The sequence below is a fragment of the Nymphaea colorata genome, chromosome 12, assembly GCF_008831285.2.
Source record: "Nymphaea colorata isolate Beijing-Zhang1983 chromosome 12, ASM883128v2, whole genome shotgun sequence".
Taxonomy (NCBI): domain Eukaryota; kingdom Viridiplantae; phylum Streptophyta; class Magnoliopsida; order Nymphaeales; family Nymphaeaceae; genus Nymphaea; species Nymphaea colorata.
The window spans coordinates 14669899-14685457 of NC_045149.1; the positions used below are offsets into that span (position 1 = coordinate 14669899).

Here is a 15559-nt window from a genome sequence, read left to right on the forward strand (position 1 = left end):
CAGAAGAAGGATGGCAGGGTTGGCTTCCCTTTGCCAACCCCCTTTTTTTCAAAAGACCACATCACGCGAAAAAAGAACGCTGTCTCATGTCGATATTCTCTTTGTTTGGGCACAGCTGCAGTACAAATTCAGAAAGAAAGATTATCTAAACAATGAACTCTCTCTCTCTCTCTCTCAAAATCTCAAGCACACCGGTGGAACTTAGTGGGACTTGAATTCAGTGGGATTACTTAAAGATGTAACTGTGGTTACTGAACTAACCATTGATAAATACGCATTGATTTGCTCGAATTCACAGTTCACAAGCTTTGAGTGTTGAAATGGTTTTACCAAATTCAGGTGCATTGAACTAACCTTTATTGCAAAATAAAGTTGGCCTAGTGTTAACACTTGTAGAAAAGAAGAAAGCCAAAATTAAAGAGAACAATTAGTGGCAGAAGGATCAGACTGTCCCTTAATGTCCTCAGGAGAGCATTTCTTGTGGGCAGTCTTTACTATTCCACCCCACAAAGAGAGAGAAAGGGATTTGCGTCGTCAAGAGATGCCCATGGTAGTCATCATCATGTACTGAGTTCTCTGCAACAACTTCCTCCTTTAAATTAACGGATGTCCATGCCGGCCGTTTCTTAGCACACACTCTAAACTACCACCATGCTCGACTACCGCCGCCGCCACCACCACCTTCTCCTTCTTCTGTACCTCCTTCTCCTCACACGCTTAACCTTGTCCGCTACCATCCATACCACACTGTTTTCCCTCCTCTCTCTAAAATCCTCATTCTCAGACCCTTCCAATACCCTTCTCGACTGGAAGAACACAACCGTTATATTTGCCGGCACCTACGCTAAGCCACCATGGTGTAGCTGGTCCGGCGTCACCTGCCAACCCCGAACTTTCAATGTTATAAGTCTGAACCTCTCCAACCGCAACCTCTCAGGCACCATCTCGCCGGAGATCCGCCTGCTCCATCAGCTCCGCCACCTGAACCTCAGCCACAATGCCTTCGAGGGCCCACTCCAGCCGAACATATTCAATTTACCATCCCTCAGAACCCTCGACATCAATCATAACAAATTCAATTCCTCCTTCCCTTCGGGCTTCGAAGGCCTCCATTCCCTCGTCTACTTCTCCGCCTTTAGCAACAGTTTCACGGGACCGCTACCCTCTCTGCTGCCACCTTCGATACAGCACCTGGATCTTGGGGGAAGTTACTTCACCGATAGTGTTCCAGCCAGCTATGGTGGTTTTCCGACTCTTCGATACCTCTACCTCGCCGGGAACGTCCTCACCGGCTTCCTGCCACCGCAGCTCGGCAACCTCACCCTGCTCGAGCACCTGGAGATCGGCTACAACAACTACTCCGGGGGGCTCCCTGCCGAACTCGGGTCGATCACGGCCCTGACTTACCTCGACGTCTCGTCCGCCAACCTCTCTGGACCTATCCCACTAGAGATATGTAACCTCACACGTCTCAATACGTTGTTCCTCTTCAAGAACCAGTTGACGGGTCCCATCCCACCGGAGATTGCCCGACTCTCATCACTCGCCTTTCTTGACCTGTCGGAGAATCAGATCTCCGGCGATATTCCCGACGGAATTTCACTACTAAAGAACCTAACCCTCCTCAATCTCATGACCAATCGTCTGGCGGGGGCATACCAGACGGCTTGGCGGACCTGCCCAATTTGGAAGCCCTGCGCTTGTGGAACAACTCGCTCACAGGACGGATTCCACCGCGGCTTGGACTCAATGGACGACTCGCGCATCTCGATGTCTCGTCCAACTTCCTCGCCGGTCCGATTCCAGATACGCTTTGTACCGGGCAAAAGCTCTACCGGTTGATCCTCTTCGACAACCTCCTCACCGGTCCAATTCCCCGCTCGCTAGCGAACTGCACCTTACTGTGGCGATTCAGGGCGGAGAATAACCTGTTGTCCGGCGAGATCCCCAGTGGGTTCGGCTCCTTATCCAATCTAACGTACGTTGATCTGAGCCGGAACAGTTTCTCTGGCCGGATTCCCGACGACATCAGTCAGGCACCGCGATTGCAGTTCCTGAACATATCGAACAATCGATTTGCGGTGGCACTTCCTGATCGCATTTGGCACTTTCCTAGTCTTGAGATCTTCTCGGCGAGTTACTGTAATTTGAAGGGAAGAATACCAGCGTTCCTCGATGGGTGCCAAAGTATCTATAAGATCGAACTCGATGGCAATCGTCTGAGCGGAAGCGTGCCGGAAGATATTGGAAATTGCAAGAAGTTGGTGAGCATTCAGTTGAGCAAGAATTCGCTCTCCGGCCAAATCCCGTCGGAGCTGGCCACAATTCCGGCAATAACCGAAGTTGATCTTTCGCAGAACTCCCTCTCAGGCAAGATACCAGAGGTATTCGCGAACTGCACCACGCTCGAGAGCTTCAATGTCTCTTACAACTCACTGTCAGGCAGGGTGCCGTTGTCGGGCCCGGTATTTCAACTTCTCCAACCGTCGTCATTCGCGGGGAACCCAGACCTTTGTGGCCTCATCCTTCGACGTTGCCCGGAGCCCACCGATGTTGCGTCGAAGCATGCACCAGACCAGCAACACGCAAAGAAGACAGCAGGCCCCTTGGTTTGGATTCTTGCGGTGGCACTAACGACCGGGATGTTCGCCCTGGTCGCCGGCAGTCGTGTGTTGCATCGGAGGTGCGTCATCCACGGCATCCGCCGGAACTACAAAGAAGAGATGAAGATGGGACCTTGGACGATGACGGCCTTCCAGCGACTGAATTTCACCGTAGACGAGGTGGTGCAGTGCCTGAACTGCAGCGAGGATATCGTCGGCATGGGATCGGCGGGAACAGTGTACCGCGCGTCCATGTCGGGCGGTGATGTCATCGCCGTCAAGAAACTCTGGGCGAGGCCGTGCAAGGACAGAGCCGAAAAGTCCGACGGCCGCGGCGTCCTATCGGAAGTGGAGGTCCTGGGGAGGGTGAGGCACCGGAACATCGTGCGTCTCTTGGGGTGCTGCAGCAACGGCGATACGTCTCTGCTGCTGTACGAGTACATGCCCAACGGCAACCTCGACGGCTGGTTGCACGGCAAGAAGACCGGAGTGCCGCCGTTCCGTCAACGAGGCGAGGGCGGTGATCGAAAGAAGGAAGGCGGGGCGGGGTCGGCCGGCGACTGGGTGACGCGGTACAAGATCGCGGTGGGGGTGGCGGAGGGGATCAAGTACCTACACCACGACTGCAAGCCGGTGATCGTGCATCGAGATCTGAAGCCGAGCAATATCCTGCTGGACGCGGACCTGGAGGCTCGAGTCGCCGACTTCGGGGTCGCGAAGCTGCTGGACGACTCCAATGGGTCCATGTCCGTCATCGCCGGCTCCTACGGTTACATCGCTCCCGGTATTGCTCTCGCCTTGATCACCATTAAAGATCTTAATGCAGTCATTGAAATGGTCTTTGTTAAAATGAACCATGTGTTCCTCATAAATCATATGACATATGTAGTGTATTCTACCATGTTCTTATTTCTTTAAAGCCTTATATCCAATTCAAACACCACATATATATACTGGATCGGTTAGTCCAGGACCGATTTGGTCCCACCGGGTACGTCCAATTGAGTTGGGCCAGAACCTCGGCAGGGCAAGTACCAACAGTGGGTCTAAGTGAGTTCCTTAGACGACGCTCTATTTCGGGAACAACTTGTACGGTTTGTTCCCTATTTGGTCTGTCCATGTTAGTATTTGTTCCCAAGTACCAAAAGTAACAAGTCAAAAGGAAGACAAACGTTCTCACTGGGTCCCATGAGTCAGGTCCAGAGACACGCAAAAGCCGGACGTGGGTTCGAACCCAGATCGTTTGAAGGTGATCCCATCGAAGGTTGTGATTCCTACATTTGCATGTCACTATCTTGAGAACTCATGGTGCATGAAAATGTTATAATTAATCTTTTTTTTTTACGAGAAAAAGAAGCACAATATTGATGCATGCCATGGTATTTCTCTGTTGCAGAGTACGCGTACACACTGCAAGTAGATGAGAAAAGCGACATCTACAGCTTCGGCGTGGTTCTGATGGAGATCATCAGCGGCAGAAGGTCGGTGGATGCCGAGTACGGGGACGGCAACAGCATCGTGGATTGGGTTCGGAACAAGATCCAGACCAAGGAAGGGGTGGTGGAAGTGTTGGACAAGGACGCAGGGGCTGACTGCGGCTCCGTCCGTGAAGAGATGCTGCTGGTCTTGAGGGTGGCACTGCTCTGCACAACCCGATGCCCGGCCGACCGGCCGTCCATGCGTGATGTCGTCTCCATGCTGCAAGAAGCAAAGCCAAAGAGAAAGGCGGTAAACACTTCTGATCTTCATGGCATCGACAGCCATGGTGTAAATAAAAGTTAACGTTCGGGTATTGTATTGAAGAAGAATTGAAGTAGAGGATTCGATAGGCCGGTGCCTTCTCTTTACTTCTTTTTTTCTTTTTTATTATCTATATAGAAAGAAGGTTTACAGGGTTCAGACTTTCAGTCGTGATGTATTGACTCACGCTGTCCTATACACAGATTGAATTGTAATAGTTTGTATTGACTGTTGAGTTGGTGAAGATTCCCTTGATTCTATCTGTTGATCTTTCTTTATGTTGACCCTTCCATTGAGTTCAGAGAAAAAATCAATTGCGGCTTAAGGCTGTTGAGTTAGAGGATGTCAGAATTGCATTGTGACATCAAAATTCATTTAAACTGAAACCTGTGAGGCTTAACAACGAAGAAAATTTTGTCTTTCAAAGGCGCCAGTGATTGCTGCTCTTGATCACAAATTCTCCGTTTTGAGAATTGTGGGTTTAAGAACAAATCCTTCCCCTTTCAATTGCAACAAGGCAACCTGAGGATTTTAATTATAGATCTTAAGTCCGAGCTAAGATCCTTAGTTTTATGAACTGTAGATGAATCTTTTACCAAATCAACAAAACATGCATGTCAAATCTGCGGATTTCAAATCAAAATGAACTAAATGCTCCAATACAATAGACAATTTGGAGCCCAACATCAGGTAACATTTCCCATCCGTTTATAAACTAGTCACCATTAACGTGCCTATAGGGATTTCAACAAATCATAGAATCGGACGTAGTATTTACCATATCGGATTCGTGGTGTGTTTACATATTTCGATACGAATCCAGATTTAAATACAAAGGCAACCAAATTTATATCACATCTAAATTTAAAATTTTAATTTGAAATCTAAATCCAAAATTTAAATTCGTGCCCGAATTTGTATCCAATTTTTCAATCCACAACTGAATACCAAGCAATTATACTATATTTAAAATCGATGTTCAAAACTTATGGAAATTGAATGTAGGATATTAACTAAAATTGAACTTATGTTGAATTGGATGAATCTAATCCATTTAGGTCCTCACTTGCCAATCCAACCAATTTCTTTTAGAGAAAGAGGTCCTTTACACCAGTCTCATGAACCCGATATTTCTTTAATTTTTTTATCTTACCAAACATTGCTTTAACTAGCTAACAAAGGAAAAACGAGGGTTTTGAAAACTTGATTTGCAAAATAGCCTGTCCTAGAGTGCAAACACGATTTTTAAAAAGTAAAGAAGTAAGAAAAAAGAAAACCAGGTTTTCTAGTTCTCTCGTCTTCAGTTGTCCCGTAGTTAATTCTCTGAGTTCTCTCTGATCCACCCAAGCCTACTTTATTCGGGCTCTATTACAGATCCGGGACCCAAGACCCAAGCCTGGGTACGTATTGGCTACGACTGAGAGGGAATGTATCGGATGTCAACAAGGAACTGTGAAGCGGATCCGAATAACAGTTTGTCAATGGATCTGACCACTCATTCCCTCTTGTTCAAGACGCTAGGTTGGAATGGAAATTGCGCGTCAAATCCGTTGGCTTCCTTTCCTGCGAGGTTAGTTTTTCATTTTCATTACTGCTCAACGCTTCTCCTCCCTCCTGCTTTCGTCTTTCCTTTCACCATTTTACACTAATTGGTTCTGTATGTATTTCCTTCTTATGGGGCCTGAAGATCTTTTGCTGTTTCGGCTTGCGAACGTGAGGATTGCTCATCAATCGGGATCCCTGAGGTCGAAAACGAAAGAGGGTATCGCTCCAACCTTCGCATTTCATCGTCTTTTCTTGTGAATGTTCAGCAGGGGCTCGTGACTCTGGTCATTTTTGAGGAGGTTGGGATTTAAATTTGAAGTGGGTTTCTGTTGATTTGTATTTCTGGAACAAGAGAGGGAAGAGAAGTACCAGTATTGCTGGGCTATTTGGGTTTTCTGATAAGAACAGAAGAAGGGGTTTTCTGGATCATTTTTGGAGATGGCGGATAACCCTAAATGTGAAGGAATACTCATCTGGCTTGTAATTGCAGGTTGGCAGGGACTGTTTTGCCCATGTGTGCTATTTGGTCGAAATCTTGAAAATTTGAGGGAAGTCATTCCGTGGACTAGGCCTTGTATTTGTCATGCCATATTTGTTGAGGGCGGCACAGCACGTTCAACAGCAACTGCAATACTCCATCACCGTGGCATTGATCCCTCAACGTCGTTCCTGATCGGTGCAGGATTGCTGCTCACTTGGTGGGTGTGTGGCATCTACAGGGGCCTATTTCAGCAAAAATTGCGTAGGAAATATCATTTAAGGTTCTCTTTCTCTCTCTGTGACAGACGCCCATGCATATGTTTTTGAAATATTATTGTCCATGGCACACTCTTGCCATTTCTCAAAGTGCTACCCTGCCCTTTTTGTGATGTTAGAATTGTGTTATCTTTATTAGAGCATGCTTTGATTGTCTGAATAATCTTTACACCCTTGTAAAGCTTATCGGTTATTTTCACTAGTGAAGGCAGCATACCACGTGGTGAGGAAATTCAAGACTTCTTTCACCACCATACATCCTTTTATACTTGGAATCGGTTAAGGAAAGGTTGGTAGGAAAGACATCCAAATTTCTTCACCCAAGTTTTGAGTGCAAGCACACCTTAGGGAAATTTCACCTCGCGGAAGTACTATCCCGGCAATTAAATATGTCTCAACTTCAAAGCAGTTAAACTCAGTCTAGTAGGTATGTGGTAAATGACTTGTTTGAATGAGCATGTGTCTAGTAGGTTAAACAGGGGAAGGCAAGGATACACTTGAAGTTCATGCCGACCCCACAAGTTTCTATATTTAGCTGTGAACTGGGATTGGACAACCTTGCCGATACATGATACATAATACAGGTGAGTATGCATGTTTTATGTACAGTTTTATAAAGGCCCTGCACTTTCGTTGGATAGAAGTTACTGTCTCTTTTTTGTTTCTGGCGTTGAAACATTTGTATTCCCATATGAGGTGGTTGCAAAAAGAATATGGGTGCAAAAAACATCTTTTACCATAATTTTTTCTTTTGGACTTGGTATGAAAATTTATAACGCGAAAAGGCACTCGATGGAAAATTATGGTGTGCCATTAGGGAGAGTAAGTATGAACTGTGCACAAAACATTTATTCATTAATACAGGCAATGTGCAACTAATGTCATACCTGCCTCTCAATAAACTGCAAATTATAAAACAATGTGTATGTGAAGAAATGGCTCCATGCTAATTTTTTATCTTTGGTGAACAAAACCTGTTTGAGAAACATTGGATAGAGTTGCCAATGTTCTCTCCCTATTTTGTGGCCCTCCGATAAGGTACTGATTTGGTCCTATTCTAGCTTCCCAAGGTTAGCACTTGTAAATCTATATCAAGTTTAGATCAAAACCTAGCTTCGCACTGAGGTTTCTCTTTACCTATCGAGTCATGGAAACCCACCCGATTCACTTCAAAAACTTGGTTTCTTTGCTAAACCTAAGTTTTGGTGTGTTATCCAAAAGGGCTTAGGTTTCCACTTGAGGTGGTTCTAAGGTATAATATGTGTTGATCTAAAGCTTTTTGCATATTTTTTTTATAAAGAGAAAGGAAAGAAACTGTACACAATTTACATTACGAGTATTATATTGTCGACTGTGGTACGTTACTGTGTCTCATATGATACAGTAAAATATCATAAAATGCACCTAACATTGATGTACTTCTTTGTTTGGCTTGGGAAACGTACACTGCCTCCAAAGAGCAGGAGGCAGAGGTTTTATGGTTTACCCTGAGTAGATGTTGTGTAAGGCCTGCTAATTGTCATCGCCATCTTAATATTTTCTTCACATATTAAAATGCCTAAAAATGAATCGTTGCAAAACTTCACATTTTAGTAGGAAAATTTATGGGAAAGGTGCTAGATGAAGAATCATCTGGCATCTGTAAGTAAAGTTGAAACCGTCTACTTCACTTGTGCTGTTTTGCACTCTGTCTAGTGTGACAACAATCAAGAGAGTTCGAGCATATGAACTTTGGATTATTATGAAATGACATTAACAGTATGCACTTCTGTACCCTTTTCATGCGATTTGGGTATTTTCATAATACACCCCAATGTAGTGGAGCTTATTAAGCTGATATGGTGCACGCTCTTATATCTGCTAGAATCTCAGCCGCTAGAATTGTGTGGAATACTGGGTTGGAAAGGATTTAAAAAAAAAATTGTGAAAATCTCTGTTGTTGAAGGTCACTATTTGTTTGGTTTGAGATCCGTATTTTATCTGTTGCAGGGGGCCTTTTGTTCTTAAAAGGGCATTAATTTTGGTGGAGTTTTTTTGTGCAAACGTCAAGATTCTTTTGGACAGCATTATGAAGGATGGCAATGATATAGCTACCAAAGGTGAATAGTGGTGGTCGTTGTATTGCTCATGCATGCTTTTGTTGTTAAGGATATCTCAGTTGCCTCACAAGCGAATCCTAACTTTCATTGATCGCAGAATGATCTGGTTCAGTTCCACAATTCACAGGCATACAAGATCTCAGGTATCAAACTCAGGTTGATTCCTCGAACCATTTCGCTTCATTTTCGTGCAATCGTATTACTACATCTGCTTTGCGTTTGTCGAAATTGAAATAACCGTAATTTCAATGCTAAAGGAAAGTCAACAAGTGAAATAGGAAAAAACATGGACTTGAGCTTTCGATCAATAAAGCAAATTAGAATGACAAATTGAATATTAGGAAGTCTGACTACGAATAGAGAGTGCAAGTTCCTTGAGAGCCGTAATCAAATTGCTAAGTCTATTTTCCATAAATAGTTTATTTAACAGCTAAGTCTATTTTCCATAAATAGTTTATTTAACAGATCGATTTGTTTAAGCATGAACCTCCTTGTACCAAAAAGTAAACAAAAACAAAAACGTGACTATACGAAATAAGAAAATGGAATGAGATATAAGCGTTAATCTCAAAAGAGATGGAGAATGAGATTAGCAGGCGCTTGAGGTGCACGCCTCGTTAATGGGGCGTGCGCTTCAAACAACAATGGCCTATGTTCTTTGCAACGCGTAAGTCTGCGTATGGTAAGGTATAGCGGTGAAAATAATCACCGTTATAAGTCTATAGCGGTGAAGGCCTATGCCGGTGATCAAGAACACCGCTATAAGTGGGCTATAGCTGCGAACTCTGGCACCGGTATAAGTTCGTATAGCGACCACGAAAACCACCGGTATAGACTTATAACGGTGGTTATTTCCAACCATGTCATCCGTTCTTCTAGTGCTTGTTGGTGCGTCTGTGTTGCTTCCGGTGCCGACAAGACCTGTGTTTTCACACCAAAGATGCGTCTTGGATTCAAAACAATAACATTAGCAACAACAATTCAGATTACTTCTACCTTGAAATCAATTTCTTGACGGAAAGCCGTCTTGTTTTGGTTTCTTTAACTTGTTTGATCTGTAAAAATGTAGTTCATTGTAGTCAGTCTCCGCCTTACTCCAGCTTCGATCATTTGACTAGAAAATGAACCAGGTGACTATGATTCTCTCTCTTTTTAAACTTTAAAATCATGTGCCAGTGCAACACCCTATCATGATAGCGCACACACACACACCAAAGAGGAATATGTCAAGGCTTCTGGTGGGCATGTATTCAAAGACCAAGAGGTCACTTTCTCATCATTAAAGCCAAGCAGGAAATCGTCTACGAAAAGCCCTACCCTCACTTAGGAGGTGGAGGTAGAAGATGTCTATATGTTTTTGCTTTACCGAGTTCCATAAACGCTTTTCTAAATGCAAATTCAATATAATTTCAGTCTCGAAGCATGAGACTATTCTAGCACAGTAAGCGACTTTAAAACTAAAGAGAAGGGACTTCTTATTTATTAAATTCACATTGGGGGCACTTCTTCATGGTGCCCTTCTTCTTTATATGGACTGGAGGTAGAAATAGAGTTCAATTTTAGATTGCGTAGGATTTTCAAACTATTTTTTGGAGGTTCTTTTCATTTCTCATTTCCAACCCACATTTGGAATTTCTTTAATCAGTACACTTTTCAAGTGAAAGTATACCTGTAGAGCTTCATACACTACTACTATCTGTTTTTTGCTTGGTAATTCTGTGGTTATAACGGAGATCATTAGGTCGGTGGATGCCGAGTTAGGCATCGTCAACTGCATCGTGGACTGGGTTTGCCACAAGTTTCTGACCAAGGACGGGGTGCTGGAAGTGTTGGACAAGGACACGGGTCAACTGCAGCTATGTCCACGAGGAGATGATGCTGCCTGCTGGTCTTCATGGTGGCGCTGCTGTGCACAACCCGATGCCCGGCCGTCCGGTCATCCATACGTGATGTCGTCTCCATGCTGCAAGAAGCATAGCCAAAGAGAAAGGTGGTAAGTGCTTATGTTCACGACATCGACAACCATGGTGTAAGTAAAAGTTAGCGTTCATGTACTATATTGAAATTGAATTGAACTGGATTCTTTGATCGGCCGGTGTTTCTCTTGCCTTTTTTTTTTATTATCTATATAGAAATAATGTTTACATTGTTCAGACTTTTAATCTGATGTATTGACTCACACTGTCCTATACACAGATTGAATTCTAATAGTTTGTGTTGACCGTTGAGTTGGTGAAGACTCCCTTGATTCTATCTGCTAATCTTTCTTTTTGTTGACCCTTCCATTGAGTTAGGAGAAAAAATTATTTGCGGCTTAAGACGGTTGAGTTAGAGGATGTCAGAATTGCATTGTGACATCAAAATTCATTTCATAAAAAATTTTTGATACTTAAACCTGTGAGGCTTAAGAACAATGAATATTTGTTTTTCAAAGGGGGCAGTGATTGCTGCTCTTGATTTAACATTCTCCGGATTTGAGAACTGTGGGTTTAAGAACAGATCCTTCCCCTTTCCATTTTAAATCGGACCTTTTCTCAATGTAGTAAGGTAAGTTGAGGAATTTAATTACAGATCTTACGTCCAAGTAAAGATCTTTTGTTTGATGAACTATAAATGAATCTTTTGCCAAATGAACAAGACGTGCATGTCAAATCTATGGATTTCAAATCAAAATTAACTAAATGCTCCAATACAATAAACAATTTGGGGCCCAAAATCATGTAACATTTCCCATCCATTTACAGCCTAATCACCATTAACGTGCCTATAGGGATTCCAACAAATCATAGAATCGGATGTAGTATTTACCACATCGGATTCGGGGTGTGTATGCATATTTGGATACGAATTCAGATTTAAATACAAAGGTAACCAAATTTATATCATTTTCAAATTTAAAATTTTAATTTGAAAACTAAATCCAACTTTTAAATTCGTGCCCGAACTTGTATCCAATTTTTCAATGCAGAATTGAATACCAAGCACATTATACTATATTTAAAATTCATGTTCAAAACTTATGGAGATTGAATATAGGATATTAACTAAAATTAAACTTATTTTAAATTGGATGAATCTAATCCACTTAAATCCTCACTTGCCAATCCAACCAAGTCCTTTTTAAAGAAAAAGGTCCTCCACTCCAGTGGCATGAACCCCTTTTTTTCTTTAATTTTTTATCAAATTTTTTCTTACCAAACGTTGTTTTAACTAGCTAACAAAGGAAAAACGAGGGTTTTAAAAACTTGATTTATAAAAAAGCTTGTTCTAGAGTGCAAACACGATTTTAAAAATTAAAGAATAAAGAATAAAGAAAACCAGGTTTTCTAGTTCTCCCGTCTTCATTTGTCCCGTAGTTAATTCTCCTTTATCCACCCAAACCTACTTTACTCTGGCTCTATTACGGATCCGGAACCCAATGCCCAAGCCAGGGTACGTATTGAGGTACGACTGAGAGCACATGTGTCCGACATCAACAATGAACTGAGAACCGGATCCGAATAACAGGTTGTCAATGGATTCCACAATCTGACCACTCATTCCCTCTTGTCCAAGACATCTTGATCTAGGTTGGAAATTGCGCGTCAAATCCGTTGGCTTCCTTCCTTGCGAGGTAGGTTTTTCATTTTCATTATTGCTCAACGCTTCTCCTACCTCCTGCTTTCGTCTTTCCTTTCACCATTTTACACTAATTGGTTCTGTATGTATTTCCTTCTTATGGGCCTGAAGATCTTTTGCTGTTTCGGCTTGCGAACGTGAGGATTGCTCATCAATCGGGATCCCTGAGGTCGAAAACGAAAGAGGGTATCGCTCCAACCTTCGCATTTCATCGTCTTTTCTTGTGAATGTTCAGCAGGGGCTCGTGACTCTGGTCATTTTTGAGGAGGTTGGGATTTAAATTTGAAGTGGGTTTCTGTTGATTTGTATTTCTGGAACAAGAGAGGGAAGAGAAGTACCAGTATTGCTGGGCTATTTGGGTTTTCTGATAAGAACAGAAGAAGGGTTTTCTGGATCATTTTTGGAGATGGCGGATAACCCTAAATGTGAAGGAATACTCATCTGGCTTGTAATTGCAGGTTGGCAGGGACTGTTTTGCCCATGTGTGCTATTTGGTCGAAATCTTGAAAATTTGAGGGAAGTCATTCCGTGGACTAGGCCTTGTATTTGTCATGCCATATTTGTTGAGGGCGGCACAGCACGTTCAACAGCAACTGCAATACTCCATCACCGTGGCATTGATCCCTCAACGTCGTTCCTGATCGGTGCAGGATTGCTGCTCACTTGGTGGGTGTGTGGCATCTACAGGGCCTATTTCAGCAAAAATTGCGTAGGAAATATCATTTAAGGTTCTCTTTCTCTCTCTGTGACAGACGCCCATGCATATGTTTTTGAAATATTATTGTCCATGGCACACTCTTGCCATTTCTCAAAGTGCTACCCTGCCCTTTTTGTGATGTTAGAATTGTGTTATCTTTATTAGAGCATGCTTTGATTGTCTGAATAATCTTTACACCCTTGTAAAGCTTATCGGTTATTTTCACTAGTGAAGGCAGCATACCACGTGGTGAGGAAATTCAAGACTTCTTTCACCACCATACATCCTTTTATACTTGGAATCGGTTAAGGAAAGGTTGGTAGGAAAGACATCCAAATTTCTTCACCCAAGTTTTGAGTGCAAGCACACCTTAGGGAAATTTCACCTCGCGGAAGTACTATCCCGGCAATTAAATATGTCTCAACTTCAAAGCAGTTAAACTCAGTCTAGTAGGTATGTGGTAAATGACTTGTTTGAATGAGCATGTGTCTAGTAGGTTAAACAGGGGAAGGCAAGGATACACTTGAAGTTCATGCCGACCCCACAAGTTTCTATATTTAGCTGTGAACTGGGATTGGACACCTTGCCGATACATGATACATAATACAGGTGAGTATGCATGTTTTATGTACAGTTTTATAAAGGCCCTGCACTTTCGTTGGATAGAAGTTACTGTCTCTTTTTTGTTTCTGGCGTTGAAACATTTGTATTCCCATATGAGGTGGTTGCAAAAAGAATATGGGTGCAAAAAACATCTTTTACCATAATTTTTTCTTTTGGACTTGGTATGAAATTTATAACGCGAAAAGGCACTCGATGGAAAATTATGGTGTGCCATTAGGGAGAGTAAGTATGAACTGTGCACAAAACATTTATTCATTAATACAGGCAATGTGCAACTAATGTCATACCTGCCTCTCAATAAACTGCAAATTATAAACATGTGTATTGAAGAAATGGCTCCATGCTAATTTTTATCTTTGGTGAACAAAACCTGTTGAGAAACATTGGATAGAGTTGCAATGTTCTCTCCCTATTTTGTGGCCCTCCGATAAGGTACTGATTTGGTCCTATTCTAGCTTCCCAAGGTTAGCACTTGTAAATCTATATCAAGTTTAGATCAAAACCTAGCTTCGCACTGAGGTTTCTCTTTACCTATCGAGTCATGGAAACCCACCCGATTCCTTCAAAAACTTGGTTTCTTTGCTAAACCTAAGTTTTGGTGTGTTATCCAAAAGGGCTTAGGTTTCCACTTGAGGTGGTTTCTAAGGTATAAATATGTGTTGATCTAAGCTTTTGCATATTTTTTTTATAAAGAGAAAGGAAAGAAACTGTACACAATTTACATTACGAGTATTATATTGTCGACTGTGGTACGTTACTGTGTTCTATGATACAGTAAAATATCATAAAATGCACCTAACATTGATGTACTTCTTTGTTTGGCTTGGGAAACGTACACTGCCTCCAAAGAGCAGGAGGCAGAGGTTTTATGGTTTACCCTGAGTAGATGTTGTGTAAGGCCTGCTAATTGTCATCGCCATCTTAAATTTTCTTCACATATTAAAATGCCTAAAAATGAATCGTTGCAAAACTTCACATTTTAGTAGGAAATTTATGGGAAAGGTGCTAGATGAAGAATCATCTGGCATCTGTAAGTAAAGTTGAAACCGCTACTTCACTTGTGCTGTTTTGCACTCTGTCTAGTGTGACAACAATCAAGAGAGTTCGAGCATATGAACTTGGATTATTATGAAATGACATTAACAGTATGCACTTCTGTACCCTTTTCATGCGATTTGGGTATTTTCATAATACACCCCAATGTAGTGGAGCTTATTAAGCTGATATGGTGCAACGCTCTTATATCTGCTAGAATCTCAGCCGCTAGAATTGTGTGGAATACTGGGTGGAAAGGATTTAAAAAAAAATTGTGAAAATCTCTGTTGTTGAAGGTCACTATTTGTTTGGTTTGAGATCGTATTTTATCTGTTGCAGGGGGCCTTTTGTTCTTAAAAGGGCATTAATTTTGGTGGAGTTTTTTTGTGCAAACGTCAAGATTCTTTTGGACAGCATTATGAAGGATGGCAATGATATAGCTACCAAAGGTGAATAGTGGTGGTCGTTGTATTGCTTATGCATGCTTTTGTTGTTAAGGATATCTCAGTTGCTCACAAGCGAATCCTAACTTTCATTGATCGCAGAATGATCTGGTTCAGTTCCACAATTCACAGGCATACAAGATCTCAGGTATCAAACTCAGGTTGATTCCTCGAACCATTTCGCTTCATTTTCGTGCAATCGTATTACTACACATCTGCTTTGCGTTTGTCGAATTGAAATAACCGTAATTTCAATGCTAAAGGAAAGTCAACAGTGAAATAGGAAAAAACATGGACTTGAGCTTTCGATCAATAAAGCAAATTAGAATGACAAATTGAATATTAGGAAGTCTGACTACGAATAGAGAGTGCAAGTCCTTGAGAGCCGTAATCAAATTG

General features: G+C 42.3%; 2 protein-coding genes and 1 long non-coding RNA gene across 7 annotated transcripts; all 3 read left to right on the plus strand.

Moving 5' to 3' along the window:
* Window positions 1–506: 506 nt before the first annotated feature.
* Window positions 507–4603, plus strand: LOC116265165 (leucine-rich repeat receptor-like protein kinase TDR). Its single transcript, XM_031645696.2, is given in 3 exon segments — window positions 507–1651; window positions 1654–3387; window positions 4000–4603. Coding segments are annotated over 3 exon segments (3120 nt in total). The 5' UTR covers window positions 507–651; the 3' UTR covers window positions 4386–4603.
* A 1147-nt stretch (window positions 4604–5750) lies between these two features.
* LOC116266207 (cell number regulator 6-like) lies at window positions 5751–15361 on the plus strand. 5 transcript variants are annotated; one of them, XR_007575032.1, is made up of 6 exons: window positions 5751–5913; window positions 6031–6105; window positions 6379–6649; window positions 8634–8743; window positions 8841–8899; window positions 10485–10874. XR_007575032.1 is itself a non-coding variant. In XM_031647323.1 (6 exons), the coding sequence occupies exons 1-5, from the start codon at window positions 5871–5873 to the stop codon at window positions 8843–8845; spliced, it is 504 nt and encodes a 167-aa protein (XP_031503183.1). In that variant the 5' UTR covers window positions 5751–5870; the 3' UTR covers window positions 8846–8886; window positions 10485–10874. The 5 variants fall into 5 exon arrangements, 3 of the variants coding, with proteins under 3 accessions (XP_031503183.1, XP_049936914.1, XP_049936913.1); XM_031647323.1 differs by having other exon boundaries at window positions 8841–8886; XM_050080957.1 differs by lacking the exons at window positions 8841–8899; window positions 10485–10874 and adding an exon at window positions 15263–15361.
* On the plus strand, window positions 12314–13044 carry LOC116266324 (uncharacterized). The gene is made up of 3 exons (XR_007575034.1): window positions 12314–12356; window positions 12473–12629; window positions 12820–13044. It is a non-coding gene; the product is annotated as an uncharacterized LOC116266324 (long non-coding RNA).
* Window positions 15362–15559: the final 198 nt, after the last annotated feature.